The 26780-nt window shown below is 55.4% G+C and overlaps 2 protein-coding genes across 2 annotated transcripts; one reads left to right on the top strand and one right to left on the bottom strand.

Moving 5' to 3' along the window:
• Positions 1-239: 239 nt before the first annotated feature.
• LOC134055578 (serine/threonine-protein kinase pim-3-like) lies at positions 240-12753 on the top strand. Its single transcript, XM_062511983.1, has 11 exons — positions 240-353; positions 5733-5793; positions 6185-6384; positions 8571-8740; positions 9075-9321; positions 9441-9491; positions 9665-10031; positions 10675-10854; positions 11115-11212; positions 12230-12363; positions 12699-12753. The coding sequence occupies exons 1-11, from the start codon at positions 240-242 to the stop codon at positions 12751-12753; spliced, it is 1677 nt and encodes a 558-aa protein (XP_062367967.1).
• A 6931-nt stretch (positions 12754-19684) lies between these two features.
• Positions 19685-26381, bottom strand: LOC134055580 (serine/threonine-protein kinase pim-1-like). The gene is made up of 7 exons (XM_062511984.1): positions 26245-26381; positions 25683-25929; positions 25516-25566; positions 24976-25342; positions 24153-24332; positions 22644-22777; positions 19685-19699 (listed from the first exon to the last, which is right to left on the bottom strand). The coding sequence occupies exons 1-7, from the start codon at positions 26379-26381 to the stop codon at positions 19685-19687; spliced, it is 1131 nt and encodes a 376-aa protein (XP_062367968.1).
• Between the last annotated feature and the right edge of the window lie 399 nt (positions 26382-26780).

The raw sequence follows: 26780 nt of genomic DNA on the forward strand, positions 1-26780 counted from the left end.
GACATTTCTACTGAGGAGCAGCTCCTGTGTGCAGCCCAGCAGGGCTGGGGCACTGCCTGCGGCCACCCCGGCTACAGCACAGGGGCACAGAGAGCTTCAATCTGTCAGGGCTGGGAAGATGCTCAGAGGTGACTGGGGCGGAATCACTCCCAGCCTTTGACACAGGAAGCCTCTGGCTGCAGCACAATGCAGCTGCAGCTCCTGGAGTGGTCTCCTAAAGCTGGAACATTTCACGGACGATGCATTCTCTAAGTACAACTCAGAGTATCTCTGGTACAGACGATGACAAGCTGGGAGCTTGTCACGATCTGCCAGTACAGGCAGGGATCATGATGGTTCGTTTTGATCTCGAGGTACAAAAGACACAGCAGGGGACAACAGTATGCTTCAGAATACTCACAGCAGAGCACTTTTATTTGGTGCCAAGCACACAGTTATGTGCTATAGATGGCAGAGTTTTTAAGGAAACAAAGTCAAGAGATAGAGAGAAAGAGGGGAAAAGAGGGGAAGGGAAATAGCTACCAAGGGATGAGACACCATCCTTGTGGTCATAGACGGGTGTGCTCGGGGGCCTTCTGCCAATGGACGGGTCTTCCCTCTGTGGGGAGATCTCAAGGGGCTTCTTCAAGGAGTCACCTTCTTAAAGTCTTTCCTCAAAGCGAATGGCTTCTGGCCATGAGGTAGGGATTTTTACGGACCACTGTGTGTCCAGAGAAGCAGGCACCCACATGTCTGGGCCAGCACTTATGACGGCACAGCACAGCACGGCACAGTGCACCTGTGACAGCCACCTGCCACGCGTCTACCTCGGCCGGGTCAGAGCTCCTGCTCAAAGCCGACCAGGTCAGGAGCACGTGGGGTACACGGGCATCTTCTTGCGACGGTCATGAGGAAAATGAGGGAACCTTTGGACCGTCTCTTACACCACCCCGTGACTCACAATCTTTGTCGAGAGAGCTCCTTTGTAGTGTTGTTGCTGCGGTGTCTTCAGTTGCGAAGTGTAGAAGAATGGCTTAGAGAGAAAGGCCATATTCCCATGCGAGAACTAGCTGACAGGGCTTTGGGAAAATACTGACACAGTGGGTATTTTGAAGGACAGCTTTTCCTTGAGCAATAGATATGGAACCACGTTTGCAATAACAGGATACTTCCGTTAAGATAGTATGCAGAACCTCCGCAGCTAAAGGATCACAAGAATGAGGAACTGGGTGGGACTGACCTTTGCTGCGGTAGCCAGTGATGAGCTTGCTTTTGCACTATGTATGAGCTTAATTATTGATGATATAAATGTAACTAAGAGCATGCAATAAATTGTGACTTGCTGATCATTCACACTGAGTGCTGCATTTCTCCCGCCAACTCCGACAGCGAAGTCTTCAGGACTCATCCAGGTTGGTAGCATATTCCGAAAAACAGGGACAGAAAGTCAGCCAAAGAAAAAAGTAGGAAAGGGAAAGGGAAAGGGAAAGGGAAAGGGAAAGGGAAAGGGAAAGGGAAAGAACAAGTTCAATCTTTCAAAGTAATTTCAATTTAAGTAAGTATTTTCAATTTAAAACACAAGTAAAATTATTAATCAGTAATTTCAATTTGAAACACTAATTTAAGTAATTTCAATTGAAAACACAAGTAAAATAATTAATAAGTAAGTTGAACACAATTTAAAATAATGAATAAGCAATTTCAGTACAAAACACAAGTAAGATAATTAAAAAACAAGTCAATACCAGTACATCATTTCAACACAATTTAAAATAATTAAGAAGTATTTTAAGTAGATAATTAATAAAATAATTTCTAGGTAATTGGAGTTTGAAAACACAAGTCCTCAATATAACACCTTATTTTAAATACTCATGTGTTTTTCATCTTGCATCAATAACCTTAGGGACGTCAACAGTGACTGACTTGTGTGTATTCATTATGGATGTCAAGTGTGTTAACTGCTTCATCATTCTCCAATTCATGTTGTACAGGATTGCTGATATAAGCAAAACCAATCAAAACCAAAATCAAAAGGACAGTGATGGGATGACACAATTTGTTCAGGACACCTGTGACAGTAGGTGACCACCCAAAGAGGGTATCCCACCACTTGAGTTCAGCATCTTTCTTTACTCTTTCCAAAACATGATGTAGTTCCTTTACATGGTGATGAAGAGTTATCAGAGTTTTGGTCTGTTTTTCTTAATCCTTTCCAAAATTTCAATTAAATCCTGGGGAAGCAGCAATTGCTTTACCAGAGCGAGGTTCATTCCAACGGGAGTAGGCAATAAATGGTGGATTCATGTGTAATTGGACTGCAAAAGGTGGCAAGACGTAACTGGGACTACATAAGGAAATCACATCCTACAATTCTAGTAAAGTTACAAATGCAAACATTCGAATGATTTTTAGTATGCACTACCAAATTTTCTATGATAACAGGTTGCCAGCAGTTCTTAAGCATACACAACCATTGCCTATATAATTCAGCACCGTTTCAGGAATCTCGTTTGGACGTATTTCAAAGTTACAAACATTTGGCTCTGTGTCCAAACAAATATCTTGAGCTCTAATTGCGTTACTTTCACAGATAAACCCTTGTTGTTCCCGGACAGTACAAGTTTCCAAATTCACAGTTTCCCACTTCTCACCAATTTGACGGGCCCATTCTCTATGCTTAAAAGGATAGAGAATAGCTCCATCACGATTCAGCCCGAATGCAATGATGGCGAATATGGAATGCACTGAAGCATTATGTATCATCAGCACAAAGGCTCTGGCTGTGTTTGTGCTGGGGTCATAGCTAAAATGTACCAAGTTCCGCCAGGATTGGAATTCTCCTTCAAAGTCAGTGGCACTATCCCAAATTCTTTGCCGAATTTCAGTAGGAAAAGTGCCTTCCTCGCCTTCTCTGATAATTGAGGCAGCAACAAACCGCACCCACAGGTGAGCCTGGATACAGCTGAGACCTAAAGAGATGTTATTTTGTGCAGCACCGAGTTCATCAGTTATCGGTTTGCGGTCATTTGCATTTACCTTTTCCCAATTTGCCAAAATGTTTGATAGGAACCATTGTTGGGTTCCCAAAGCTGTCAAAGATGACTGCAGTGGTTGCTGTAATTTGGTGACATCTCCAGACGTAGTAGCCAATTTATTCCTCAGTACTTCTGAATCAATGCTACTGAAAATTCCCAATCCTGCTCCCACAACGCCGATTATGTCTCTTGTCATTCGTTTGTTAAAAGGGTTCAGGATAAGCGGTGGTGGAGTAGCAGGTGTCACAATAGTCACATCAAATTCCCCCCCGTATTTTGTATTGTTTTTACCACACATGATTTTATGGGAAAACTGTACAGCAATGAAATGGAGCCAACAATTCTGATTTTAAATTTTACAAAGTACAACACGGCCGTGAGGTCTTGTGCCATAACTGTGTACAAGTTTGATGAGGGATTCAGCAATGAATTTATGTGTTATTGTAACCATGAAGCTTTGTCATTTCAATCTTGTTGGTTTAGTTCAAGTAAAATTATACCAACAGTCAGTAAGTATCAGCAGTGTTATCATGGGTTATCTGGTTCTTCATGTCCTTCGGTGCTCTTCTGTGAAAAGTAAACGCAACAGAGTCTGCCATGAAGAGGCAGGAAATTAAAATGATGAAACTATCTAGCATGTGTGAAGCTACCCACCGCATGGCAAAATTCTCTTACCTTGCGATATTTCAAATTTCTTGCCACCTCTCTCTTTTGCCATACTGGAATTCGGTTAACTTCCCAATCATTTTGCTGCCAAAAAGGAAGCCACTCTGTACATCCCTGAAACACAGCATAAGAGTCAGTGTAGATGCAAACAAGAGAGGTATTGTGTACCTCACACTGGAAAACACTCCAGGCAGCCATCAGTTCCCCAACGTGAGCACTGCCTTCTCCCTCAGTAATGATTCATTCATCAGAAGTGTGGAGGGCTACTGCTCTGTGTTTCCACACCTTTCCCTCTGGTTTGGCAGAAGCATCAGTGAACCAAGAATTTGCTGATTGTTCAGAGGAGAAAGGAGGGGCTACTTTAATTGCCGAGGCAGCTTTGTCTTGGCTGCTCCCCAAGCTCTCAGTTTCTTGTATAGCCCAATGTTTTATAGCTCCTTCTGTTATTGAGAAGATGCTACAATAATGTTCAATCTGGGCATACCACTTCCTAGCTGAGGATCTATGGGCCACCGCGTCAGGCAGGGGAGCCCCAGTAGTGACCACTACGATCACTTTGAAAGGACCTCTTAATGAAATTGGTCGTTGCCCTACAATTTTCTCCACTTCTATGAGAGCTAAGCTAACCGCAAACAGTCATTTAACCCAGATAGCGTATCTTTATTCAGCATCTTGAAAGCCACGGAACTACAAACAAATAACAGGCCTTGTAGGACCATCAGGGCCTTGTTGCCATATGTGAACTGACAACCCCGAGATGGGGAATCCCCACTCTACCTGGAAAGGGTCTGTGGGGTGAACAGGGCCCAGGGCTTGGTGAGCTGTTGCTTCAAAAATCAGCACTTGCAGTGCTTCCTCCTGAGAAAGAGTCCAATCCCATTTCACCCCTTCCCTCAGCAAGTCATAAAGAGGCCTGGCAATTATTGAAAAGTCTGGAATGTGCTTTCTCCAGAACACTAATAATGTCCACATTTTATGGCTCTTGGCAGGACAACGCGAAGGTGAACCTGGTGTCTGCTGAGAAGGGGTTGTATAGGGAGAAAAGGGAATGGGGCCCAGAGTGGGTGGAACCATTTTTGGTACATTGCTCTGCTTCTTTCAGTGGGTCCAGAAGTTCTAAAGTTTTAGTGTGTTCCTCTCTTAGAGCACTTTCTAACAACTGTTTCTCATTTTGCAACAAAGAGCACTCATGTTTTCCAACAAAGATACTTGTTCCTTTCTTCATTTAGTTGTTCTGGCAAAATTTGAACTCATTTTTGTAGAGAATTTATAATTGTAGTCTCCTCATTTGTTTGCTTGAAGTGATTTTCTAGAGCTGCCCTAAGACAGGCTCCCAAAACAGAACAGAGTACAGTTTTATTTTTGTACAGTTTGAATTTTGACTCCCTTTGCAGAGAACATATTCCATCAATCACATTTTCTAAATTATACCAATTATTTGGTGCCCACTCTTCTCCTCCCTGAGAGGGTCTGGCACTATATATAGCTAATAGAGCAAAAAATGCAGCTTTATTTGTTGCACTGCAATTTTCACTCATTTTATGAAGGGGCAAGTAAAAACCACTGCAGGGAGGTATATCACTTAAGTTACACACACACACACACACACACACACACACACACAACTTTTCTCTGTGTTCCCTTTCACTTCCCTGTGTGGGTGAAGAGACCGAAGCTGCTTGGGAGGCACTAGCTTCAGTACAAATCTCTGGTTGTCTCTTTGCTACACCAAGCAGTCAAAAAAACCACAATAAAAACCAACAAAACAGTCCTGTCTTCCACACCAAGAGATCCTAGAGTGAAATTCTACAGACAGAGCCCTCAAACAAGTGTGGGGGTGCTCTCCACCTAGGCCTGTGCAGTTTGCAGGAAATCTGAACTTGCCCCCCTTGCTTTCTGGACAAGCTCACTCCTTTTGAGGTGACCAGCTAGGTGCGGCTGGAGCAAGATGTCCTTCCCCTATTACAGACTACACACAACCTTGCAGCCCTTCTGTCTGTCATAATCCAGTCCGTGATGCCAATTTAATGTCACGATCCGCCAATCCAGGCGGGGATCGTGATGCTTTGTTTTGATCTTGAGGTGCAAGACACAGAGCAGGGGGACAGCAGTATGCTTCAATATAGCACTTTATTTGATGCTAACAATTCAGTTGTGCGACAGAGGGGAGAGTTTAAGGAAACAAAAGGGGAAAAGAGGGGAAGGGAAATAGCTACAAAGGGATGGGACGGAGTCCTCGTGGTCTTCGGCCAATAGACGTGTCTTCCTTACGTGGGGAGATCTCAAGAGGCTTCTCCAAAGAGTCACCGTTTTACAGTCTTTTCTCAAAGTGAGCGATGTCTGGCCAAGAGGTGGGGAGATTTATGGACCGTTGTGTGCTCAGAGAAGCAGGTGCCAATCTGGCTGGGCTAGTGTGGCCTCGAAGAGCAGTGCACCATGACGGCACAGCACAGCACAGCTGCAAACAGTTATTTGGTAAACCTCTACCTCGGCCAGGCCAGAACTGTTCAAAGGCAACCAGGCCAGAAAACTCCTGTCTGGACCGAGTGGGGTTCACCAGGGTCTTCTTGTGATGGTCGTGAGGCAAATGAGGGAAACTTCGGACCGTCTCTTCCAGATGACAGGAGATGAATTCCCAGAAGTGGCTGTAACGGCCATCTATGGGGTTGGGAGCACTTTGGAGTCTGGGGATGCTTTTGGGGTGAGCCAATTGGGTGCTGCGGGGGCACTTAGAGATCCTGGGAGGTCTGGGGGACACATACGTGACATGTGGTGGGTGGACACTGGGGTTCTGTGAAGCCCAGGGCATGACGGGCGTTGTTGTCCCAGCTCCAACGGGGCTCAACTGGGCCGTGGGGCATGACGGGAGCCACAGGCAAAAACAGAAAAGATGGCGCTGACACCAGGCACCGCCCCCAAAGTGCCAAGACCCAGCACTGATTGGTTGTGTGCAGTGATGGGCGGGAGTCTTGGCAAATGGGAGGCACCAGAGGCAGGAGCCCACTCCATCCCCAGTACAGCCCCGTACAAACCCAGTGCCCCTCCAGGTCATCCCAGTACACCCCAGTCCCACCCAATACACCTGGCTTAGTTCCCAGTCCATTCCAGTTCCTCCCCGTATTATCCACAGTAGGCGTCAGTGTCCCCCAGCCATCCCCACAGTGCGCCCTGTGTCCCTAGTTTGTCCCAGTACTTCCAAGTATCAATCCCAGTATGTCCCAGTAGTTTTCAGTGCAACCCCACAGTCCATCCCAGTCCACCCAGATTCCCCCTCAGCATTCCCCATGTTCCCACGTTGACCCACTCCTCCCCAGTATCACTCCCAGTATGTCCCAGCGTTTCCCACAGTGCTCCCAGTGTTCCCCAGTATGTCCCAGTTCTCCCAAATGTTTCCAAGGAAACCTGAACTTCTCACGGTTGCCGTGGCACACAAACCCAGCCGTGGGATCAGTGCAGTGTCCATGGCCCTGTACAGCCCCTGGCAGTGGCCCAGTGCAGGATGCGATGATGATCCACCCGCAGAGCTGGCCCAGGGCAGCTCTGCAGTGCTTTTGGTGGCACCTTGGGCAGGCACACTCCTGAGGACTATGTCTGTTTGCAGTGGAGAAAATTAGGAGTTTTAGATTGTTTAAAAAAATTAAAAAGGGAAAACATCTCTTTGCCTGAGCGCAGCCAGTTCTCCAAGCAAAGCAGGTTCCAGATGAGGGAGGACAGACGGGATGGGGCTGGGCAAAGTGGAGCAAGGTTGTCCACACTGGGTCAGACCTCAAGGCACAGCTTCTCTGAGCAGGCCAGACCTGCCGAGGAGAGACCCTGGATCAATATCAACCACACAATGCTCTAATCACCTCTGCTCTAAAATCAGCAGTAATAAAATCCACCCTTTAAAACTCCAATGGATATTTCTCCATAACTGCAGCAGAAAACCTTCCTCATGGACTGAACCAGACCAGAGGGAAATCAAGGCAGAGCCGTGGTTTGTCAGGACTTGCTTGATCCCCGTGAGCCCCGTGGTGTATTTGGTGCTGAGTCCTTGAACCTCAGGGCCTAGGAGGAGATTGCACAAACCCTTCGAGGAGTCCAATTCAGAAGAACCTTTCAGCTGCTGCCCATGCCTGTGCCTTGGGCTGGCCCAGACTCCTTCTGGGGGATGTGTTGCATCTCAGCCCTGCTCTGGGAGAGAAATTCCTTCTCCTTGTTTCCAGTCTGGGCCTCCACAGCTGCCCTTGGTATTAATTGTTTCTTTCTCTGGATATTCTCTGTCAAAAGAGCCATCATCTCTGAAACTGCCCATCAATCCCTCCCAGGGCTCTCCTCTGCTGTCCTCAGTCTCCAGCCCACTGAGCACAGAACTCCTTTCTCCACACCTTTGACCACTATCAAATGGTCATGTGCTTGAGGCCATGGGCACCTGACAAAAAGGACAGTTCTTTTCCATAGAAAGGAACGTAGGGAGCCCCAGTGTTTCAAAGGCAGGGAAGAGTCGGCCCTCAGGAAGCCAAGGTAACCTACATAGTCCTGGCAGCTTTTGTCTGGGAGCTATCCTTGTATATATCCAGAATTTCAGAGGCAGTATCCCAATCTTGGCCGCCAATGCCTGTGCTTGAAAGATGTTTTATTCTCCATGGAAAGAAAAGGCTCAGGGGCTGCCCCCGGGGTGCGCGGGGCTTGGCACAGGGCTGAGAAGGCAACGGAAAAACGGAAAAACGGCCATGGGGACAAACGGCCCCAGGGCTTCAGTTGCAGTTGCAGCAGCAGCGGCAGCAGCAGCAGCAGCAGCAGCAGCGAATCAAGCGACTTTGTCGACCCTCTGGATCTCCTCTCCCTCTCCCGCAGTCCCACAGCCTCTCTCAGTCTCCGTTTCCCGGTGTCTCCCTCCTCTCCCAGTCTCCCTCTCCCCGTTCCGAGCCGGCTCATGCCCCCAGCCCGCCCTCGGCCCCGAGCGGGGCTTCCCCGTCCCCGTCCCCGTCCCCGACCCCGTCCCCGGCCGTCCTGCCGCGGTCTCTCCTCCGCCCGGCTCTGGCTGTACTGGCAGTGGCGCTGCTGGGCGGGGATCAGTGCCTGGTGCGGCATCGCCTCCCTTTGGCTCCGCCTGTCCCGGCCCCGGCCCCGGCCCCGGCCCCGGCCCCGGCCCCGGCCCCGGCCCCGGCCCCGGCCCCGGCCCCGGCCCCGGCCCCGGCCCCGGCCGCAACGTGGGCTCCGGCCTCGGCCTCAACGCGGGGTCCGGCCCCGGCCCCGGGCCCGGCCGCAGCCCCAGCCCCAACGTGGATCCCGGTCCCGGTCCCGGTCCCGGCGCCGGCTGCTCCCGGAGCCCGCAGAGCGCACACAGGGCGCGGCCGCTCCCGCCGCCTCCGTTGGGGCTTCCCCGGCCCGAGCTCCGCCGCTCGGCAGCGCGGCCGCTGGCCCCGAGCCGCCGCTGTCGCGTTCCAAAGAGCGAACGCCAGGGGCTGCCCGGCCCGGGACGGCTGAGGGGCGCTCGGGGCCCGTGTCTGGCCCCGGGCCGAGCGCTGACAGCCGCGTCTCGCCGGCAGGGAAGGTGGAGCACGGCATTAAGGAGCGCTACCAGCTCGGTTCGCTGATGGGGCGCGGCGGCTTCGGCAGCGTCTGGGCGGCGACCCGGCTCTCGGACGGCGCCCCGGTGAGTGGAGGGGCCGGCGGCGGGCGGAGGAGGAGGAGGAGGCTGAGGAGGGGTCGGGGAAGGATGGGGCTCGGCAGGGCGGGCGGCGAGCTAAGCCCTCTGCTCCCCTTGGCTTGCAGGTGGCCATCAAAAGGGTGCCACGGAACCGCGTCCGACACTGGGGTGAGCTGGTGAGTGAGCGGGGGTCAGCGGGAGAAGCCGGGGCGTGCTGGGTGGGCATGAGCCGAGGCCCAGCAGGGTGGACAGCGCGTGTGGGGCCAGCAGAGCATCCCGGGCTGGGTGAGGGCTTCCCGAGCCTTGGCACGGCATCAGCCCCGCTGACGGCATCGTGGTCCTCCTGCAGCCCGACGGCACCAGCGCACCAATGGAGATCGTGCTCCTGGACAAGGTGTCCACTGGCTTCCCTGGTGTTGTCCTGCTGCTGGAGTGGCTTGAGCTCCCCAGCGAGATCCTGATGGTGCTGGAGCGCCCGGAGCGGTGTCAGGACCTCCGTCATTTCATTCGGGCACGGGGGTTCCTGTCCGAGGAGGTGGCGCGGCAGCTGTTCCGCCAGGTGCTGGAGGCCGTGCAGCACTGCACCAGCTGCGGAGTCCTGCACAGGGATGTCAAACCGGAGAACATCCTCGTTGACCTGGCCAGCGGGCAGGCAAAACTGATTGATTTTGGCTGTGGCACCTACCTGCAGGACACAGCCTACACTCACTTTGCAGGTGAGCCCACACAGCGCCGTCTTCCCGCTCCCAGCATCTCCTGGCCCAACAGCTCAGGGCCCAGCCTGGCTGTGGGAGCGTGGACTCTCCTTTTTGCTGCCAGTCATGGCACTGAATCTTCAGCTGAGTTGCTTTCTACTGGGGGCGGCTGGGGGGACAGCTTCCAGCCCTGCTGGCAGCCTTTGCCAGCCGCTGTGCCCAGGACTGGGGCTGGGGCAGCCAGCCTGACAAAAACACCCATGGGTGGGGGTAGTAGGGGAGCAGGGGAGGGGCAGAACCTGCGCACCCGCTGTTTTGGTGTGCAGGTGAGAAAGGGCTTGCACTACTGTGCTCACCTTGTTTGCCTTGGCCTCATAATTGTTTTTTGGGGCAATGCAGGCAGGGAGGATGGAGACATGGATTTCCCCACCACTGAGTGGGTTTTTCCTTGTCATGCTCAGGCCTTGCTAGGGCTTCTGCTGCCCTCTTGCAGCACCAGTGGCTTCTTTTCCAAGCCCAAGTTTGTACACACGTCCCAGGTGCTGGCCAGAGGCAAGGGGTCACACCATGTGCCATTGGTGCAGCCCTAGCATGGCCAAGGATTCTGGGGCCAGGCTCTGGGAGCAGCAGCATTCCCCTGATGAACTCCATCTCTGTCCCATAGGAACACGGTCCTACAGCCCCCCGGAATGGACCCGCTTTGGCTGGTACTATGGCAAGCCAGCTACCATCTGGTCCCTGGGCATCCTGCTGCACCAGATGGTCTGTGGGAAGCACCCTTTCAGGAGGGGCCGGAACATCAGCTGGAACCATCAGCTCTCACTGCCACAACGGCTCTCTCAAGGTGAATCCTCATCTCTGGGCACGGGGGGAATGGGAGGCAGTGCTGGGAGACAGCAGTGGGCTCGTGAGCATCCCGCTCTGGCAGCTGCTGAGCACGTGGCACAGGTCCTGCTCTCCTGCTCTCCTCCAAAACAAAGAACTGATGGGAGGCTTTAGGCCCAGCTCTGAGCACACGCAGCATGGCTTGGGCATGGGAATAATGGGGCAAAGCAGACTGCAGCCTCCTCCAAGTGACCGGTGGTTTCTGCTTTCTCTCTCCAGACTGCCAAGATCTGATCAAAAGGTGTTTATCCATGCTCGACATAGAAAGGCCCTCATTAGAAGACCTGCTTTGTGACCCTTGGATGCAGCAAATTCACCTGACGTAGAAGAAGGGAGAGAGCCACAGGCGCACTTTGATGCAGGGCTCTGGTAAGTTCCAGCTCCACACAGGCCTTGGCAATCAGAAGCAAAGAAGCCCAGACTGTTTTGTCCTGCCTGTGCCACTGCACCCAGGTCATCAGATGGGAACACCCAGCCCTTGGGCTGGAGCTGAGCTGCTCTCTGCCCAGCACTGGTGGCCACCATCTGAGCTGGTTTGGCTTGTCCTGGTTCACTGACAGCTGGGGCCCTGGGCAGAACACTGAGAGCCTGGTCTCCCCCCCAGGGAAGGAGAAGGAGCCCCTGGAGAAGCTGTAGCAGGTGGGGCTGCTGCTGCTGGGGACAGCGAGGATGACATCAAGGATGACAACCTCTTCCTCCACCTGGCCACTGGCAAGCTGAAGATGACAGACTTGGATTCTGGCACCTTCTTCAAAGCCAGGCTCCACACAGCAAATTTACAGATGAGTCCAGACCCAGGGGGATGCTCCCAGATTTGGGCATTGCACAGCCTGCCCCGGAAACAAAGGTTCCCCCTTTGCTGGGGAGGATAAAATTGATTCTTCTGTCGTCTGCCAAGCTGCCTTTTGGCAGGACTGGGGGATGGGCTGGGGTGGGTACGAAATGGGAGTTGGCTCCTGGCCCTGCCAACAGCCCCCAGCACCCACCGTGCCCCAGCTGGGGCTGGGGCAGCCAGCTTGACACAAACAAAGCCCCGTGGTGGGAGCAGAGGTGGGGCTCCAGAATTGTGCTTGGCTGCTTTGCTTTGCAGGCAAGGAAGGGCTTGGGCTGCTCCACTGCCCTTGCTTGCTTTGGGATCACCATAACTTTTGCGGCAGCGCAGGGGGAAAGGGAGAAAGCACGGGCTGCTCTCAGCCATGGGTGGCTTTTTCCCTGGCATGTAGGGTTGGGCCTTCCTCAAGCCCTTGATAGAGATAAGATTTTTTACCATTTCTCTTTTCCCCCCCTTTGCACTGTAACCTATTTTCATTATTTTGTTGTTTGTTTCTCTAAAGGAAGTGTTCCAGGTGGGGTCCAGTGTGGATCAGGAGGTGCTTGGGACCAGCTGCGGTGTGGACGGGCCGTGCGCTTGGAGAAGGCTGAGGACATCGTTTGGGACCAGCTTTTCTGCCAGCAGCGATGGCATGAGGTGAGTCCCCGTCTTCTTTGCATGGTGGGATAAGAGCTTTTGGGAAATGGCAGCAAACACCGGAGCATCCTGCTGTGGCAGCTGCTGAGGAGGAGGATGTGCCATGGCTGGCTGCAGGCTGGGCACATGTCCTGCCCTCCTGCTCTGCTGCCCAATGAGGGGCAGCAATGATGGGCAGCTTTGGGCACTGCTCTGGGCATGGCCAGCGTGGCCTGGGCACCGTGGGAGCTGGGACAAGGGTGAGCCTTCAGGAGCCTTCAGCTGACGGGCAATTTCTGGTTTCTCTCCTTGCAGCCGGGCCCTGTGGATGCTGAGGCTGCTCTGGGCTCTGCCAGGGCTCTGCTGCAGCTCAGCACCGGGCCCGAATCAGCCAAAGGAGAAATGGTGTGACCTGCAGCAGAGACTTGCTTGAGCATTTTGGCAACGCAGCTCAAGTTTGCAGAGTGTACACCTCCAAGGGAAAACAAAGTAAACCTGTTCAATACCTTCTGAAATGAAATCCATCTGGAACGACCCCAAATGACATTTTCAGCTTGCACAAGCTGTAGCTCAGCCCTCCTCTGAACAGTTCTCTCCCCCACCTGCCTTTTACTTCACAACTGCTCCCTCCTTTCCCCCACTGAGTTCCCAGCCCATCACAGTGTCCATCACGTTGTTGCCTTCCTTGATGCCCCTCACCACGAGGAACACTGATCCCCAGGCTTAGGATCTCATGCTGTCACTGGCTGAAGAGCAGCAATGTCTCAGAGGTCCAGTGAGATTTTAGTGTCATTCAGAGCTGCTCTCCAGCCCTCAGTTCTCCTCACTGCTGAGTTCCCACTCCCTTTTCCTCGTCCTTCCAGCAGGATGAACTCTGTGAATCCCCCTGAGCTTCCCCACTCTTCCCAGCCCACCCATGCACCTCAGTTAGGCTGAAGCTGAAGCTTCTTTGTCTCCTCTGGCACAGCAGTGCAGTCCCCTGTGCAGGGAGCCCCAGCCCCAGAGCACAGCACACAGCAGTGCTGGGCTGGACCAGCTCCCCTCCACCCCTGCCTTGGCTGTCTGTGGCAACTGAATGCTCCCTGTTTGGAGCTGTCATTGCAGGACGGCCCCAGGGCAGAGCCCAGCCGGGCTCCCACTGCATCCCCTGAAGCTTGGGGCAGACACTGGGCCCTGGGCTGAGGTTCGTGGGGAGCACCCAGAGCTGTGGCTTGCAGTCAGTGTTTGCAAGCCTTGTGTTCTCATCTCCTGCAGCCTGTGGGGAAAACAACCTGTGCTGCCAGGCCAGCACTGCCCCTCTGGGCAGGGACAAGGCTGAAGGGCTTTCCCATTTCAGAGCAGCCAGCATTGAGCCTTGGCAGGGCCTGGCAGGGCTGGAGCCAGGTTTGTCTCCCGTCCAGGACTCACTGCTCACCCACCCCCACTGTGCTCACTTACCCATGGACAGAAGGGTCTGTCTATGCCAGGGGCTCTGGGATGTCTCTGTACCCATGGACTGAAGGGTCTCTCTGTGCCAGGGTTTCCCTGATGTCTTTGTACCCATGGGTGTAGAATGAACACAGAGACTGAAAAGTGTCAGTCACGTTGCTTTCACACTCCTTCTTTTCTGTACAAGACACATCCATGTACTCCACCATGTATGGCTATATTAAAAGGGTTGGAAAGGATAGAGATTTCCCACCGAGCTCTAACTTTGGCATAACTCACCTTGGAAGCCAGTGGCCGGGGGATTTTTTTCACAACTCTGTGAGTAGGTGTCCAGGAGCTGAAGGGAGCAGCATTTAGAAGCAATTTCATGCCGGATTTCTATGCAGGAAGTGGAGTTGACAACCATCTGCATCTCTGCAGCTGTGCTGGGACTCTCTTCCCTCCACCTCTGCTCACAGGCACTGCCCCTGCAGGGACAGAAAAGGGTGAGGAAGACCTGTCTTGGTCACACAGGGCAGAGCAGGACGCTTCATTGTACCTCAATGCACAGTGATCATGCCTCTTTACTGTCTGCTTAACACAAGCACAGTACCTGCTGATGTAGCAATACTGTGACTAAAGGCATCCCTCTATGGAAAATATTATCAAAAGATAAGAAATGAATAGTAGAACACACCAAATAGAGTAACAAAAAAGACACATGGCACAAAGCAGTCTGGGCAGTCTGTAATGAGTTCCATTCTTAAGTTTATACAGACAACAAACAGGCACTTTATTAATAGTTTCTGGAAAGCACAGAGTTGTTATATTCCTCAGGGCATCCTCAAGCTCAGGCTGTAGAGAGGGGAGGTGCAGTTTTGGAGGCACCACCAAGTAGAGAACCGACAGTGCCAGACCCAGGGATGGGCACCAGGGTGGCACAGGTGACCTTTAGGTTTTGCAGGGCCCAGGCACAGGGGCTGTGCCAGAGCCAGGGCTGAGGTCACACTCTGTGGGCTGAGGCAGATCCCCAGCCAGAAATCCCCCCCTGACCCAGCAGCTCTGCAGTGGTGGCCACCAGGCCAGCTTGCCAAGGGAGGCTTGTGGCCATGCCCTGCAGGGAGCTGCTGCTGCCAAGGTGCCTTTGGTGTCTCGGGCTCTCCCTGGCACAGGTCCCACCCCGGCACTCTGCTCTTGTGCCCGAGCCCTTTCCTGTGTTGGGGTTGGCTCGAGGCTTTTCCTGCAGCAGGATCTGCTCTGGCCATGGCACAGGAAACGCAGTTCCTCCTGGAGTAGGAGGCTCTGCCTGGAATGGGCTCAAACATCTCCTAGAAGCCTCTGTTAGCAAAGCTCCCAGTGGAAAATGAAGAGTGGGACCATGATGCTTTTGGTTTAAAAATGCTGAAACCTGCTTGCCCAGTTTGATCCCAGTGGCTGCCTGGGGACAAACACCCACTCCCCGATAACCCTCAGGATGGGCACATCCTGCTCGGGGTGAGCACTGAGCTGGGCCCAGGGCCAGGGCATTGCAGAGACACTGTGGGGGGACAAGGGCCTTGGGGAGGTGTGGGCAAGTCCCAGACAGGGACAGTGCTGGAGTGAGAACCTTGTTGGGGATGGGGTTCCTGGCAAGCCCCATGTAGAGCAGCTGTGCAGAGTGGGAGCCAGGTACTCTGGGATGGCACAGTGGCCACAAGTGTGACAGGCTGAGGGTCAGGACAGGAGATATTCCCCTCTGGAATGTGCTCTGGGGCTGGAGACTGGACCAGCTGGGACCTGCAGCGCTGGAAAATGGGGTGGTACGGATGTGGGATGTGCCACACCTGTGTAATTCTCCAAGCCTCAGCCTCATCTTCAGGTGATCCCAATCCCCCAGCGCTCTGGGGGTCTGGTGGAAGATGGATGGTGTTGGAGTGGGGATTCACCTGTCTCCAGCTCCCTTCCCCCAGGTACCTGGGCCCTTCCAGGGGCGGCTGCCCCATACAGGAAGCTGGAGAGATGCTGGGAAAGGGGGCTGGATCCATATTGCAGGTGGGATGTACTCTGTGCCAGGGCTGGGCTTGTTGCCAGGACTGGGGGCTGTGCCAAGCCAGGCTTTGGCCTTGGGTCTTGTCAGGGAGGGCACAGGGAGGAGTCCTGTGAGGGATAAATGTGCTCCTCACTTGGTGCATCCTCCACCCGTGCTGCCAGTGCTAGAGGAAGATGAAGGTGGCTCAGTGTGTGCTCAGTGTGGCCCTGCTCTTCTCCATCCTGCTGTGCCCCCTGACACAGGCCAAGGTGAGGCCCCGATGTCATGGTGTCCCCACATGCTGTCCTTTGTAGCTTCCCATCTTTGGTTTCTTGCAAAATCGCCCTGGGATCTCCTCTTTATCCCACCCAGGGTCTATGAATGGCCTCGCACTGATCATTCCCAGTTCCTTTCCTTTTTTCACTTCAATCCTTTGCTTTTCTCTCTGGCCACTGCAGTGGTGTCTCCTGGCATCATTTGTGAATTCACCTGCCACTCACAAACCCTGTCCCAGTCTCGTCTTCTCCTCATCTGTCCTACTTCTTCTGCCCACTCCAATCCCCTCTGTTTCACTCCCATGTCCCTACACTGGAATTCCTTTCTTCTCCCCTGCATCCCAAACAGGGCCCCTTCCATATCCCCAGCCCAGTCCCTTGGCCTCCCCAGTTCACTCCAGCTCGGTGCCTTTGGGTCCCTGCTGCCTCACCACAACCTCCTTGGAGGCCCTGAATTCCAATCCCTTTGCCTGCCCCCCACGCAACCCCCCTTTGGTCCCTGAACCCTTGTTGTCCCACAGCCCCACATGTTCCAGTCCAGAACCATGGTTTGTCCTCCTTTCCCAGACACTCCTGCAAGGAACTGAAAATGATCTCCAGGAGGTGAGTGGGGGGTGGGATTGGAGGGCATCCCCTCAGGGAGCTGGGGGACAGTTTAGTCCCCCCATCTCTTGCTGGTACCGAGGGCATCCCAGTGACAAGTGAGGTCTCCTGATCTCTCTGCAGATGGATTTAGACAATGTTGTGATCCTGAAGACGCCGCTGGTGAGTACCACGAGTTCTGCCAGTGTCAGACCCTCCCCTTGCATGGCCACCGTACTCTAGGTCATCCCTGTGCTGGAAGCACAGCCCGGTGCACCCCTACTGACACCCCAGACAACACCCCTGCACCTTTTGAGTTTTGCTAGGAAACCCCCTTGACCAGGACTCCCCGTTGCCTTCCCATCCCTGTCACCCCAGCATCCCCTGGATGACCCAGCATGCAGCCCCTGCCCCAGCTGTGCCTCTTGGCCAGGACCCCACTGCTTCTGAGCAGGAGAGCAGCAGCTCCTGCACCCCATTGCTCCCACAGGCCCCTTCCCCCAGGATCCCCTCACTTTCCCCTTTTTTTCTCAGTTCAGCCCAGTGCCTCCAGTGTGTCTCTAATAAGTCGTTTCTGTCCCCAGCTCCCTGTGCTGAAAAGCTGGTGGGTCCCTTGAGGCAGAAGCGCCTGGCTCTTGCTTTCCATGGGTAGGTCAGCAGTGCTTCCAGGGAGAGGGGTGAGGACAGGGTCCATCTCTTGTCATGTTGTGTCCTGTGTCACCCTCTGGTGTCCGTGCTTTAGGATTGCAAGAGTTGGTGACATCCATGTCCAGCCTGCTCCGGAGGCATCAGGAGATGATCATCCCTGAATGACTCCCCTGTTTTCTCTTGAGCCCAGCGACATTTCTCTTGAATAATCAACAAAACCCTTCAGACAAACCTATAGCCGTGTGTGCGCGTGTATGTGTGTGTCTGGATTTATACTGTCCTGGTGTTCCACTGGCCAGGGCATTGCAGAGACCCTCTGTGGGGACGGGGCCCTTGGGGAGTGGTGGTCAGCTCCCAGCCTGGGCCAGTGGTGGTGTTGGAGCCCTGTTGAGGATGGGGTCCCTGGGACTCGGTGTGTGGGGCAGCTGTGCAGAGAGGGACCAGGTGCTCTGAGAGGGCAAAGGGGCTGCAGGTGTGACAGAGTGAGGGGCAGGGTGGGAGATATTCCCCTCTGGACTCTGCTCTGGAGCTGGAGACTGCACCAGTTTGGAGCCTGCAGGGTTGGGAAATGGGATGCTGTGGACGTGGGAAGTGCTACAACTGAGCAATCCCTGAAGCCTCAGCCTTATCTGCAGGTGATCACCATTCCCCATTGCCTGAAGATCCCAGCTATGTGGCTGATCCTATTGCCCATGACCCCATGTTCTCCCCTCCCACATGCCATATTTGGGGCTGGGGTCAGCTCTAGAGTGTCCTGCAGGGAAATCTCCAGGAGGGGAGGAGCACTGGGAGATGCAGGGACCTGGCTCTGGGGCACTGTTGAAGGATGGATTGTGTTGGAGTAGGGATACGCTTGCCATTGGCTCCATTCCCAACCCTTTGGCCCCCAGAGGCACTCAGGCCCTTGCAGGGCCATTGCCCCATGCAGGAAGTTGGAGAGATGCCAGGGGAGGGGCTGGATCTGTGCAGCAGGTGGGATGGAGTCTGTGCCAGTGCTGGGCTCCCAGCCAGTGCTGGGGTCAGTACCAAGCTAGGCTTTAGCCTGGGGGCTGTTGGGGAGGGGGCAGGGAGGAGCCCCGGCAGGGATGAAGGTGCTCCTGCCCTGGTGCAGCCTCAGGGAGCGCTGCCAAGTGCAAGAGGAAGATGAAGGTGACGGTGCTCAGTGTGACCCTGCTCTTCTCTATCCTGTTGTGTCCCTCACTACAGGCCAAGGTGAGGCCTGATATCATGATCTTGCCCTGTAGCCTCCCATCCCATCCTTTTGGCCCTCTCAGACATCTCCTCACCACGTTTTCCTCTTTGTTGTATTGCTCTAATGCCCTCCCACTGATCATTCCCAATTCCATTTCCTCCCTTTTCCCCCTCACTGCTTTGCCTTTCTCCCTGGCCACGCAGGGCTCTCCTGATGCCATTCCTGGACTCCTTGCCTACTCCCAAACCATCTTCCAGTCCTGTTGGTTTTCCCCTCATCCATGCTGTTTTTTCTGTCTCCATCAAGCCACTTCCTTGCAATCCTGTGTCCCTACAGTGGAATTCCTTTGGAATTCCTTTCCTCTCCCCGGCATCCAACAGGGCCCCTTCCCTACCCTCAGCCCAGTCCTTTGGGCTCTTCAGGTCACCCCACTTCAGTGTCTTTGATCATCCTTGGAGGCCCTCAATTCCCATCCCATTGTCTCCCCCTCCACCCTGATCCCTGCACCTGTGTTCCCCACAGTCCCACAAGGCCCAGTCCACATCAAACCTTTGTTACCCTTTCCAGGCACTTCTGCAAGGGATGGAAAATGATCTCTGGGAGGTGAGTGGGGTGTGGGGATTGGAGGGCATCCTCTCTAGGAATTGCGGGGCAGTTTTGGTCCTCTCGTCCCTTGCTGGCACTAGGGACATCCCAGGGACCTGCAAGGTCTCCTGGTGCTTCTGGAGACAGATTAAGAGAATGCTGAGATCTTGAAAACCCTGCTTGTGGGCATCATGAATTCTGCCGGCTTCAGACCCTATCTGCACATGGTCACCATACTCCAGGCAATCCCAGTCTGTCCTAGCACAGCCCAGTGCACCCCTACTGATACCCTAGACAACACCCCTGCCCCATGGAATTTTCCCAGGGAACCCTTTTCTCCAGGGCCCCTGTTGCCTTCTGATCCCTGTCACCCCAGGACCACCCTGGATGACCTAGAATGCAGCCCCTGCCCCAGCTGTGCCTCTTGGCCAGGACCCCAGTGCTTCTGGGCAGGAGCACAGCAGCTCCTGCACCCCATTGCTCCCCGTAGGTCTTCTCACGGACCCTCTTCTTTTCTCCTGCCTCCCACTCCAGCCCAGCAGCCCTCAGTGCATCTCTAATAAGTCCTTTTAGTCCCCAGCCCTGTATGGCTGAAAAGCTGGTGGGTGTTGTGTGACAGAAATGCCTGACTGCCTCTGTGGATGACTAGGTCAGCAGTGCCTGCAGAGACAGGAGTGGGGATAAGGATTTTCACATGTCCAGTGGACAAGGAAGGGTCTGGCTGTCCTCTGCTGCCCCTGTGCGTTCCCTGCACCCAGTGACACAAAAAGACCAATCCTAAAGCCAAGCAAGTCAGGCTGGGGACTGGTAGCTCCACGATGAGGTCCCCCACATTTACATGATTCCTCTCAGCTCTCCCCCAAGATGTTTGGTGTTTTGGAAACGGAGTGAAGCCCAGCTGTGGGCAATTTCAGTGGGTGAGTGTGTGGCCAGGCTGAGCAAAGGTTGGAGGCTCCTCAGGAGCGTGGTCTGGATGTGGAAGAAGAACATTTTCTTAATCATATTTCTGTTTAAACAGAATTTTTTGTGCTTGGGCACGAGAGCAGAGTGCCGTGGTGGGACCTGTGCCAGGGAGAGCCCGAGACGCCAAAGGCACCTTGGCAGCAGCCGCTCCCTGCAGGGCATGGCCACAAGCCTCCCTTGGCAAGCTGGCCTGGTGGCCACCACTGCAGAGCTGCTGGGTCAGGGGGGGATTTCTGGCTGGGGCTCTGCCTCAGCCCACAGAGTGTGACCTCAGCCCTGGCTCTGTGCCTGGGCCCTGCAAAATCTAAAGGTCACCTGTGCCACCCTGGTGCCCATCCCTGGGTCTGGCACTGTCGGTTCTCTACTTGGTGGTGCCTCCAAAACTGTCCCCCCCCTTCTCTACAGCCAGAGCTTGAGGATGCCCTGAGGAATATAACAACTCTGTGCTTTCCAGAAACTATTAATAAAGTGCCTGTTTGTTGTCTGTATAAACTTAAGAATGGAACTCATTACAGACTGCCCAGACTGCTTTGTGCCAAGTGTCTTTTTTCTTACTCTATTTGGTGTGTTCTACTTTTCTTATCTTTTGATAATATTTTCCATAGAGGGATGCCTTTAGTCACAGTATTGCTACATCAGCAGGTACTGTGTTTGTGTTAAGCAGACAGTAAAGAGGCATGATCACTGTACATTGAGGTACAATAAAGCGTCCTGCTCTGCCCTGTGTGACCAAGACAGGTCTTCCTCACCCTTTTCTGTCCCTGCAGGGGCAGTGCCTGTGAGCAGAGGTGGAGGGAAGAGAGTCCCAGCACAGCTGCAGAGATGCAGATGGTTGTCAACTCCACTTCCTGCATAGAAATCCGGCATGAAATTGCTTCTAAATGCTGCTCCCTTCAGCTCCTGGACACCTACTCACAGAGTTGTGAAAAAAATCCCCTGGCCACTGGCTTCCAAGGTGAGTTATGCCAAAGTTAGAGCTCGGTGGGAAATCTCTATCCTTTCCAACCCTTTTAATATAGCCATACATGGTGGAGTACATGGATGTGTCTTGTACAGAAAAGAAGGAGTGTGAAAGCAACGTGACTGACACTTTTCAGTCTCTGTGTTCATTCTACACCCGTGGGTACAAAGACATCATGGAAACCCTGGCACAGAGAGACCCTTCAGTCCATGGGTACAGAGACATCCCAGAGCCCCTGGCATAGACAGACCCTTCTGTCCATGGGTAAGTGAGCACAGTGGGGGTGGGTGAGCAGTGAGTCCTGGACGGGAGACAAACCTGGCTCCAGCCCTGCCAGGCCCTGCCAAGGCTCAATGCTGGCTGCTCTGAAATGGGAAAGCCCTTCAGCCTTGTCCCTGCCCAGAGGGGCAGTGCTGGCCTGGCAGCACAGGTTGTTTTCCCCACAGGCTGCAGGAGATGAGAACACAAGGCTTGCAAACACTGACTGCAAGCCACAGCTCTGGGTGCTCCCCACGAACCTCAGCCCAGGGCCCAGTGTCTGCCCCAGGCTTCAGGGGATGCAGTGGGAGCCCGGCTGGGCTCTGCCCTGGGGCCGTCCTGCAATGACAGCTCCAAACAGGGAGCATTCAGTTGCCACAGACAGCCAAGGCAGGGGTGGAGGGGAGCTGGTCCAGCCCAGCACTGCTGTGTGCTGTGCTCTGGGGCTGGGGCTCCCTGCACAGGGAACTGCACTGCTGTGCCAGAGGAGACAAAGAAGCTTCAGCTTCAGCCTAACTGAGGTGCATGGGTGGGCTGGGAAGAGTGGGGAAGCTCAGGGGGATTCACAGAGTTCATCCTGCTGGAAGGACGAGGAAAAGGGAGTGGGAACTCAGCAGTGAGGAGAACTGAGGGCTGGAGAGCAGCTCTGAATGACACTAAAATCTCACTGGACCTCTGAGACATTGCTGCTCTTCAGCCAGTGACAGCATGAGATCCTAAGCCTGGGGATCAGTGTTCCTCGTGGTGAGGGGCATCAAGGAAGGCAACAACGTGATGGAGACTGTGATGGGCTGGGAACTCGGTGGGGGAAAGGAGGGAGCAGTTGTGAAGTAAAAGGCAGGTGGGGGAGAGAACTGTTCAGAGGAGGGCTGAGCTACAGCTTGTGCAAGCTGAAAATGTCATTTGGGGTCGTTCCAGATGGATTTCATTTCAGAAGGTATTGAACAGGTTTACTTTGTTTTCCCTTGGAGGTGTACACTCTGCAAACTTGAGCTGCGTTGCCAAAATGCTCAAGCAAGTCTCTGCTGCAGGTCACACCATTTCTCCTTTAGCTGATTCAGGCCCGGTGCTGAGCTGCAGCAGAGCCCTGGCAGAGCCCAGAGCAGCCTCAGCATCCACAGGGCCCGGCTGCAAGGAGAGAAACCAGAAATTGCCCGTCAGCTGAAGGCTCCTGAAGGCTCACCCTTGTCCCAGCTCCCACGGTGCCCAGGCCACGCTGGCCATGCCCAGAGCAGTGCCCAAAGCTGCCCATCATTGCTGCCCCTCATTGGGCAGCAGAGCAGGAGGGCAGGACATGTGCCCAGCCTGCAGCCAGCCATGGCACATCCTCCTCCTCAGCAGCTGCCACAGCAGGATGCTCCGGTGTTTGCTGCCATTTCCCAAAAGCTCTTATCCCACCATGCAAAGAAGACGGGGACTCACCTCATGCCATCGCTGCTGGCAGAAAAGCTGGTCCCAAACGATGTCCTCAGCCTTCTCCAAGCGCACGGCCCGTCCACACCGCAGCTGGTCCCAAGCACCTCCTGATCCACACTGGACCCCACCTGGAACACTTCCTTTAGAGAAACAAACAACAAAATAATGAAAATAGGTTACAGTGCAAAGGGGGGGAAAAGAGAAATGGTAAAAAATCTTATCTCTATCAAGGGCTTGAGGAAGGCCCAACCCTACATGCCAGGGAAAAAGCCACCCATGGCTGAGAGCAGCCCGTGCTTTCTCCCTTTCCCCCTGCGCTGCCGCAAAAGTTATGGTGATCCCAAAGCAAGCAAGGGCAGTGGAGCAGCCCAAGCCCTTCCTTGCCTGCAAAGCAAAGCAGCCAAGCACAATTCTGGAGCCCCACCTCTGCTCCCACCACGGGGCTTTGTTTGTGTCAAGCTGGCTGCCCCAGCCCCAGCTGGGGCACGGTGGGTGCTGGGGGCTGTTGGCAGGGCCAGGAGCCAACTCCCATTTCGTACCCACCCCAGCCCATCCCCCAGTCCTGCCAAAAGGCAGCTTGGCAGACGACAGAAGAATCAATTTTATCCTCCCCAGCAAAGGGGGAACCTTTGTTTCCGGGGCAGGCTGTGCAATGCCCAAATCTGGGAGCATCCCCCTGGGTCTGGACTCATCTGTAAATTTGCTGTGTGGAGCCTGGCTTTGAAGAAGGTGCCAGAATCCAAGTCTGTCATCTTCAGCTTGCCAGTGGCCAGGTGGAGGAAGAGGTTGTCATCCTTGATGTCATCCTCGCTGTCCCCAGCAGCAGCAGCCCCACCTGCTACAGCTTCTCCAGGGGCTCCTTCTCCTTCCCTGGGGGGGAGACCAGGCTCTCAGTGTTCTGCCCAGGGCCCCAGCTGTCAGTGAACCAGGACAAGCCAAACCAGCTCAGATGGTGGCCACCAGTGCTGGGCAGAGAGCAGCTCAGCTCCAGCCCAAGGGCTGGGTGTTCCCATCTGATGACCTGGGTGCAGTGGCACAGGCAGGACAAAACAGTCTGGGCTTCTTTGCTTCTGATTGCCAAGGCCTGTGTGGAGCTGGAACTTACCAGAGCCCTGCATCAAAGTGCGCCTGTGGCTCTCTCCCTTCTTCTACGTCAGGTGAATTTGCTGCATCCAAGGGTCACAAAGCAGGTCTTCTAATGAGGGCCTTTCTATGTCGAGCATGGATAAACACCTTTTGATCAGATCTTGGCAGTCTGGAGAGAGAAAGCAGAAACCACCGGTCACTTGGAGGAGGCTGCAGTCTGCTTTGCCCCATTATTCCCATGCCCAAGCCATGCTGCGTGTGCTCAGAGCTGGGCCTAAAGCCTCCCATCAGTTCTTTGTTTTGGAGGAGAGCAGGAGAGCAGGACCTGTGCCACGTGCTCAGCAGCTGCCAGAGCGGGATGCTCACGAGCCCACTGCTGTCTCCCAGCACTGCCTCCCATTCCCCCCGTGCCCAGAGATGAGGATTCACCTTGAGAGAGCCGTTGTGGCAGTGAGAGCTGATGGTTCCAGCTGATGTTCCGGCCCCTCCTGAAAGGGTGCTTCCCACAGACCATCTGGTGCAGCAGGATGCCCAGGGACCAGATGGTAGCTGGCTTGCCATAGTACCAGCCAAAGCGGGTCCATTCCGGGGGGCTGTAGGACCGTGTTCCTATGGGACAGAGATGGAGTTCATCAGGGGAATGCTGCTGCTCCCAGAGCCTGGCCCCAGAATCCTTGGCCATGCTAGGGCTGCACCAATGGCACATGGTGTGACCCCTTGCCTCTGGCCAGCACCTGGGACGTGTGTACAAACTTGGGCTTGGAAAAGAAGCCACTGGTGCTGCAAGAGGGCAGCAGAAGCCCTAGCAAGGCCTGAGCATGACAAGGAAAAACCCACTCAGTGGTGGGGAAATCCATGTCTCCATCCTCCCTGCCTGCATTGCCCCAAAAAACAATTATGAGGCCAAGGCAAACAAGGTGAGCACAGTAGTGCAAGCCCTTTCTCACCTGCACTCCAAAACAGCGGGTGCGCAGGTTCTGCCCCTCCCCTGCTCCCCTACTACCCCCACCCATGGGTGTTTTTGTCAGGCTGGCTGCCCCAGCCCCAGTCCTGGGCACAGCGGCTGGCAAAGGCTGCCAGCAGGGCTGGAAGCTGTCCCCCCAGCCCCCCCCAGTGGAAAGCAACTCAGCTGAAGACTCAGTGCCATGACTGGCAGCAAAAAGGAGAGTCCGCGCTCCCACAGCCAGGCTGGGCCCTGAGCTGTTGGGCCAGGAGATGCTGGGAGCGGGAAGACGGCGCTGTGTGGGCTCACCTGCAAAGTGAGTGTAGGCTGTGTCCTGCAGGTAGGTGCCACAGCCAAAATCAATCAGTTTTGCCTGCCCGCTGGCCAGGTCAACGAGGATGTTCTCCGGTTTGACGTCCCTGTGCAGGACTCCGCAGCTGGTGCAGTGCTGCACGGCCTCCAGCACCTGGCGGAACAGCTGCCGCGCCACCTCCTCGGACAGGAACCCCCGTGCCCGAATGAAATGACAGAGGTCCTGACACCGCTCCGGGCGCTCCAGCACCATCAGGATGTCGCTGGGGAGCTCAAGCCACTCCAGCAGCTGGACAACACCAGGGAAGCCAGTGGACACCTTGTCCAGGAGCACGATCTCCATTGGTGCGCTGGTGCCGTCGGGCTGCAGGAGGACCACGATGCCGTCAGCGGGGCTGATGCCGTGCCAGGGCTCGGGAAGCCCTCACCCAGCCCGGGATGCTCTGCTGGCCCCACACGCGCTGTCCACCCTGCTGGGCCTCGGCTCATGCCCACCCCGCACGCCCCGGCTTCTCCCGCTGACCCCCGCTCACTCACCAGCTCACCCCAGTGTCGGACGCGGTTCCGTGGCACCCTTTTGATGGCCACCTGCAAGCCAAGGGGAGCAGAGGGCTTAGCTCGCCGCCCGCCCTGCCGAGCCCCATCCTTCCCCGACCCCTCCTCAGCCTCCTCCTCCTCCGCCCGCCGCCGGCCCCTCCACTCACCGGGGCGCCGTCCGAGAGCCGCGTCGCCGCCCAGACGCTGCCGAAGCCGCCGCGCCCCGGCAGCGAACCGAGCTGGTAGCGCTCCTTAATGCCGTGCTCCACCTTCCCTGCCGGCGAGACGCGGCTGTCAGCGCTCGGCCCGGGGCCAGACACGGGCCCCGAGCGCCCCTCAGCCGTCCCGGGCCGGGCAGCCCCTGGCGTTCGCTCTTTGGAACGCGACAGCGGCGGCTCGGGGCCAGCGGCCGCGCTGCCGAGCGGCGGAGCTCGGGCCGGGGAAGCCCCAACGGAGGCGGCGGGAGCGGCCGCGCCCTGTGTGCGCTCTGCGGGTTCCCGGAGCAGCCGGCGCCGGGACCGGGACCGGGACCGGGACTGGGACCCACGTTGGGGCTGGGGCTGCGGCCGGGCCCGGGGTCGGGGCCGGACCCCGCGTTGAGGCCGAGGTCGGAGCCCACGTTGCGGCCGGGGCCGGGGCCGGGGCCGGGGCCGGGGCCGGGGCCGGGGCCGGGGCCGGGGCCGGGGCCGGGGCCGGGGCAGGCGGAGCCAAAGGGAGGCGATGCCGCACCAGGCACTGATCCCCGCCCAGCAGCGCCACTGCCAGTACAGCCAGAGCCGGGCGGAGGAGAGACCGCGGCAGGACGGCCGGGGACGGGGACGGGGACGGGGAAGCCCCGCCCGGGGCCGAGGGCGGGCTGGGGGCATGAGCCGGCTCGGAACGGGGAGAGGGAGACTGGGAGAGGAGGGAGACACCGGGAAACGGAGACTGAGAGAGGCTGTGGGACTGCGGGAGAGGGAGAGGAGATCCAGAGGGTCGACAAAGTCGCTTGATTCGCTGCTGCTGCTGCTGCTGCCGCTGCTGCTGCTGCTGCAACTGCAACTGAAGCCCTGGGGCCGTTTGTCCCCATGGCCGTTTATCCGTTTTTCCGTTTTTCCGTTGCCTTCTCAGCCCTGTGCCAAGCCCCGCGCACCCCGGGGGCAGCCCCTGAGCCTTTTCTTTCCATGGAGAATAAAACATCGTTCAAGCACAGTCCTTGACGGCCAAGATTGGGATACTGCCTCTGAAATTCTGGATATATACAAGGATAGCTCCCAGACAAAAGC

Source organism: Cinclus cinclus, chromosome 33 (assembly GCF_963662255.1).
Source record: "Cinclus cinclus chromosome 33, bCinCin1.1, whole genome shotgun sequence".
Taxonomy (NCBI): domain Eukaryota; kingdom Metazoa; phylum Chordata; class Aves; order Passeriformes; family Cinclidae; genus Cinclus; species Cinclus cinclus.

Coding starts and splice junctions, on each gene's coding strand:
- LOC134055578 (XM_062511983.1), top strand. CDS start 240: ATGCATTCTCTAAGTACAACTCAGAGTATCTCTGGTACAGACGATGAC. Junction 354..5,732: donor TGGTTCGTTTTGATCTCGAG/GTACAAAAGACA, acceptor CCGCCAATCCAG/GCGGGGATCGTGATGCTTTG. Junction 6,385..8,570: donor AGTCTGGGGATGCTTTTGGG/GTGAGCCAATTG, acceptor CTCCTCTCCCAG/TCTCCCTCTCCCCGTTCCGA.
- LOC134055580 (XM_062511984.1), bottom strand. CDS start 26,381: ATGCCCCCAGCCCGCCCTCGGCCCCGGGCGGGGCTTCCCCGTCCCCGT. Junction 25,567..25,682: donor GGCTCTCGGACGGCGCCCCG/GTGAGTGGAGGG, acceptor CTTGGCTTGCAG/GTGGCCATCAAAAGGGTGCC. Junction 24,333..24,975: donor AGCCTACACTCACTTTGCAG/GTGAGCCCACAC, acceptor TCTGTCCCATAG/GAACACGGTCCTACAGCCCC.